The sequence below is a fragment of the Mesitornis unicolor genome, unplaced genomic scaffold, assembly GCF_000695765.1.
Source record: "Mesitornis unicolor isolate BGI_N332 unplaced genomic scaffold, ASM69576v1 scaffold4143, whole genome shotgun sequence".
NCBI classification, from domain to species: domain Eukaryota; kingdom Metazoa; phylum Chordata; class Aves; order Mesitornithiformes; family Mesitornithidae; genus Mesitornis; species Mesitornis unicolor.
Window position 1 is genome coordinate 32,364 of NW_010175215.1, and position 5,878 is coordinate 38,241.

General features: G+C 39.0%; 1 protein-coding gene across 1 annotated transcript in view; it reads right to left on the reverse strand.

Moving 5' to 3' along the window:
• The window catches only part of LOC104538185 (arylsulfatase D-like), a 17,001-nt gene that overhangs the window by 7,414 nt on the left and 3,709 nt on the right, over positions 1 to 5,878 (reverse strand). Inside the window, exons 5-7 of the mRNA XM_010181294.1 lie at positions 4,703 to 5,126; positions 3,619 to 3,755; positions 1,682 to 1,816 (exon numbers count right to left, since the gene is read on the reverse strand). Coding sequence (XP_010179596.1) covers positions 1,682 to 1,816; positions 3,619 to 3,755; positions 4,703 to 5,126 — 696 coding nt within the window. The remainder of the gene's footprint in view (positions 1 to 1,681; positions 1,817 to 3,618; positions 3,756 to 4,702; positions 5,127 to 5,878) is intronic.

Below are 5,878 nucleotides of genomic sequence, written 5' to 3' on the forward strand. Positions count from 1 at the left end.
GCAGCCCTGGAGCGCAGTGAGGGCAATTAGGGCAATGTTTGATTGCCTCCCAGGAGTTCATAGTCCCAGGGATGCTCTGAGGTGGTCCCAAACATAAGAGTGCAGAACCCGTGCAGTAAATAGGGGAATGCTCTGAATACACTGCAATGATGAAGACTTTCCACCTACATTTCTGTTAACGTTGCCCTGAGGTAATCCAAAGAGTTATTCTTAACTTGGTTTCTCTTGCATTCTTCTAGTTTTCCACATTCTCTCCTCTGTTTGACTCTCTCAAGTCAAAATACTATTTTTAAAAATAGTATTTCAAAGTGAGAACCATTAACTAATTAGAGATATGAATTATGGATGTCAAGGATGGGGACTTTAATGAAAAAGTGTGGTTTAGAGACAGAACTCCATGTTGAAGGTCCAGTTAGAAAACAAAAATTGCAAAATGTTGAAGCTCAGGTCACTGACCTTTGCTCTGTTATTCCTCTTAACAAGGGCAGAAATGACGAGTCATTGCTGGAAAGTGTAGGAAAATTGGCAAACAAATCTTGAAGGTAGCTTATTCACTTAGCTAATTCATCAGCAACTGAATGGTAGTTGATACTAGCCTCTGGCTTTGCTAAGTAGTCCTAGACCTTGCAGTGGAGGAGGTGTGCTTGTAGCTACAGCTGAGAGGCAAGGTGACCAGCGCTTGGTTTGAAAGGCTAACAGGGTGTCATGATGGATTATAAACAGGGTAAGCTCAGCTGCTTGTGCAGGAACCTTTGTGCTACGTAAGATAACATGAGACAAGCTTTGCTGTTCAGTAGTGGCTGTTCTCATTCAAATGCATGGCTTATCTATCTTCTTGTTTTTAATATCCTGTTAGCAATAGCAGCAGTGAGTTCTACATGTCTTTTTGAATTAAACTAAATTAATTGCTAGTTGATTTCACTGGGAAATTTAATTAGGACAGGGTTCTTCACTGAGAGAGCGGTCAGTCACTGGAACAGGCTCCTCAGGGAAGTGGTCACGGCACCAAGCCTGTCAGAGTCCAAGGAGTGTCTAGGTGATGCCCTTAGTCATATGGTTTAGTTTTAGGTAGTCCTGCAAGGAGCAGGGAGTTGGATTTGATGATCCTTATAGGTCACTTCCAACTAAAAATATTCTGTGATTCTATAAAATTTTCAAGTAGTGCTTTGGGTTATGGATTAGATAGTACACTTACAATATTTAAAGACAACATGGAACTAGAAAGTGGTACAAGTGTACCGGAGTCTAAAGAAATGATGAATGAGGGGGAACATAACAGCACTGAAATACATGATGACTTTGCAACAACAAGCTGTTATAAGGAGGAAAGGAAGAATCTCTTCTCTGTAGACTGGTGAATAGAGCAAGATCTGTTGCTTAAACTGCAGCAAGGAAATACAAGGTAGGTACCAGGAAGAAACCTTCAGTAGCATAGACAATGAAAACTGGATTATCTGGGGAATCACTGATGGTCTTTAAGAATAGGTTAGGCAATATATCTGTCAAGAGTAGCTTTGCTGAAAGATGAATAGCTGATGCCCTGAATTTGCTCCATCCCTACAATCCAAGATTGCCATCCCAGCATATAGCTTAGTAAATATAGTCTATCTGTATATATTTTATTCTATAATTTTCTTTTTAAGAGAAAGTCTTTTGCATATACACACTAATAACTTTTTACCTTTATAGATCCCATTCCATCCACCTAACTGAACATTTCCTCTGTGAGCCTCTAAGAATCCTCCATGATCAGATGCAAAATAAATGAATGTGGTATTCTTCAAGCCTTCTTTGTCAATAACATCCAGAAGCCTGCCTATAAACAAAGCAAAACATCGTAATTATATCCAGAGATACAGTCAGATTTTTTAGGCCTTGACTTAAAATTCAGTGAGGTCAGAGTCTTTCCATTTACCTGAATGAGTTCTGTTATGAGCTACCATAAGCAATGCAAAGAGTAATCCTGCATTACAGAAATAACAGTTTCTGCACAACAGAAACTGCTGAATGTGTCCAAAATTTGTCTGTGGTGCCTATGAAAACAGGTAAATAAAAAACTAACTGGAAAATAATTTAAATGAAAGATCCTTTTCTTCAAGCTACTCTGAATACTCTGTCAGCTTTATGCTGTAAATTCTGAGTCAAGGATCATTTCCATTGTGTAGTCTGAAGCATCTTGAAAAGCTTAAATAACAGTGCTGCCTAGATACCTAATCATAGAAAAGTGCTGTGTCTCAGCAGGAGCTGAACAGGGACTCTGAGATCAGGCTGCATACTATCAACCAAAATCTTCTCCTGATGTCAGTGGGAAAACTCCACGGAGTGCAATTCAAACCTAACTTCATAAGGAATGTTTTTGGTACTGATACCATCAAATATTTATACAGAATATGATTAATCTCCGATTACTTGTCCTCATCACTTACTGCATCAAATTTTTTTACCAAGAACTGCTTCCATAGCTACACAAGCAGCAGCAAAAGCTGAAGTATGCAAGGAAAAAGCATAAGCCTGCGGCTGTCTCTTTTTCTCAATCTCTTCTTAACAGACTTCCTATGTCTCTTTGGTAAAACTACTTATTGACCTTACCTAAAAATAGACACCTGCCCCCAAAAAGAGTTTAGACTGTCTAGGCATCCTTTGAATTAGACACCAAATCTCTTACTTAGCTCTCCAACCCTGAAGACTTCTGTCTTCACTATCTGCCATCCTTTTTGGACTGTAAAAGGCATCTTCCTTATGCCATTGGACTTCTGTTATCCAGCTTTGCTTGCACAGCTTGTGCCTGAAGGTGACTGGTGCCAAAAAGTTGCACGAGGAGCATGGCAGAGTCCTCTGGTTCAGCTGGATCTTGCAGAAGTTCTCAGCCTGCCCATCAAAAGCAACAGGGCTCCTCTCAAAATACAATTTTGTAAACATGGTTATTGGAGGAATAAAAGGTTCAGGGATTGAATCTTGGCCTGAACAGGAGGTGAATGCTTTGTCAATAGGGCCTTCAGTTTTGACTAAATACAAACAGGAGCTATCTCCCTCCCTCTCTCCCATTGAGGCAGAAAGGAACTACTAAGTAGGGAACTACGAACTAAGACTACAAAGTGAGTCTTCACAATATACTGACTTCACACAATTTATGAAGTGAAACTCCATAGCTTTTTAACTTGACCTTTTGGCTAGGAGGGAGTTCTGATTTCTGCTCCAGGGATTATTCTTCGATTAAAAACAAACAAGTACACAGACAACCACTGTATAATGTAATATTCAGCAGTGGCACCAGTTATATCTTCTGAGACTAGACAGAGCTGAAGAAATGTCATATATTTCGATTAACAATATGATCAAGCACATACTTGATTATTTGACCGCACTTAACACTGCAGCACAGAAGTGTGTCAATTAAAAACATAAAAAGAATAAATACTCATAAGAAAAGTTTTGGCTTTCATCGTAAGGAAGAAAAAAACAGGTGTCGCAACAGAATGGAAATCTCTGGAGTGAACTGTGATTCAAGTCAAGTTCACTGCATTTGTCATATGCAAAAAAGGGAGTTCTGTGACCACCTCTTTAATTTCTTTTCCACCTTTAAATAAATTAGGTATTTTCTTCAAGATAACCACTTACCCACCATCCAGTCCATCTCCTCTACATTATCTCCATATGGGCCATGCCTGCTTCTTCCCTGAAACTCCTCTGTGGTAATGAGAGGGGTGTGAACATGTAAAAGGGAAACAAAGAGAAGAAACGGTCTATGCTTGTTTCTGAAATAAAAGAAAACAATAGTCATTTCTCTGTAAACTGTCACTCAGCCCAAAATATAACAATGGCACAGTAGAGACTATCTCAATAAAAATTATTATTGGGGTCTAAAATACAAATTTTTTTATTTTGACATCTTTGCATTTTTGAGGTTTTGGGAGACAGAGAGGATTAAAACACCCCTCAAGGATTTTGGTTCTGTATTAATAGCAACATACTCTTTCTTTTTCTGGTTCCAAACTAGACATGTGTAGAACATTAAATAAATAACTAAGAAAGTTCACAGCCAAAGACTGTCACATTCTCAGAGGCAAGGAGAACTCACTTGCTTAAAATTCATGTGGATGTCACTAAGCATCTGAGACATCCTCACAGAAGAGGCAGGTATGACACTGCAACCACAGGGGAACCATACCCCTTGAACATCAGGCCAGGCAAGATGTCCTAGGAACCTGAGAATATCTGTGCTCAAAATTTTACAGAAGAGATTTATCTTACTCCCTACTTTCTTTAAAAAACCCTGACAGAAATAGTATAATCTTTTTCAGGGATATGCCTAGATTTGACACTATTTTGTAAAATATTAACTTCATGTGACACTTTTTTGACAGTTCATTCCTCAGGCTAAGATAATTTTTCTGTTCTTACTGGCAGAAGGCCCAGTCCTTGGCCAGGACCCCCTTGAACTAGGTGAACAAAACAAAAAATACCCACAATACGCAAACAAAAAATAATCTTCCTTTTCCTGAGGAGGTGACAAGCTATGTATAAGAGGAAGGACTGCAGTTGGATGCTGATAGGTATGGGGATGCCAGGAAACAACAAATTACTGGCCAGCATCAGAACAGGTAGAAAAGTGTGCCAGCTGCTTAACCTAGTGGCATATGACAGAATTATCACATTGTTTTAAAAAAATTCATTCAAATGGGGCACATTTTTTGTTGGTTACCTTTCAATGAATGAAACCGCCTCCTTCAGCATATTAAAAGTAATTTTTTCTAGATTCATAGGTTGTTCAGTGATATCAAGGTTTCTCATCAGGATACAGTTCCAATACTTGGTGAAACCATAGCTGGAGAACCAGGAGATGAAATACAGGAGACCACAGATGGCCAGACTTATTATTATTTTCCATTTTATTGCGAATAAATTGGTAAGTTTTCCAATCAAGAGAGTAAGCACTGCAAGGATGATCATCTGTGTGTAAAGCCAATATGTATCTTGCAAAGACTTGGCCAGTTCAGGGTCATCTGTGCCTTGACACTCATTCAAAAGGGTAAAAGGCATGCCATAAAAATAATCAAAGCCATGATTTAAAGGATGGTGGCAGTGATCACGGCGGGATTCGCAGTTCACACCCATATGCCACTTTCCTGAAAATATAAAACAAAGATCTTAGATCCAACATTGTTACATTTGAGTGTGTCTGCCTGTATTTGTAATAAGTTTGCTACACTCCTTAGTTAAGGTGCAGCCAAGGGAGGAGCTGGTGTGGAATTGGGACAGACTTTCAGGGAGCAACCATACATGGGCACTTTGTTTGCCTAGAACAGCTGATTTTCCTCACCTGTCTGTTACAATTCCACATGAGGCAATGGTTCAGCTCAGATGTCTCCCTGAATAAGAACAGGGTTGCAATAATTGGTGTGTGGTTAATTTTTTTTTCACATTATAAAGTAGCCATTCACTAATGGGCAGCCTGATGGAGAAAAAACTGAAGAAACCTTTGTACCAAAAGAAACAGCTAAGTGCAAAGATGTGAACTAATTTACACACAAGTTCTATCTGACCTTCACAGTCCAAGAACAAATTTTAGGAAGAAGTTGTACATATTGGCTCTGTGTGTCTATATTCATCAAAAAATGAGTAGCAAAAATAGGCCATTCCAATTATCCAGTACAATTGGATGTATCAGAATAGTCATACACTGATAATGAACATTAATGAAGTCATATCACAGAGCAGTGTAATTATCCTGATACTGAAGGACAAACAGTCTATAACCACGGGACTAGGGGCTATTAGCTAAACAAATACCTTCGGAGAACTGCTACTCAGCTCTGTGCTCATGTATATGAATGCAGTTTACAGTATAAGCTATACCAGACTGCAGTGAGGTAGGGAA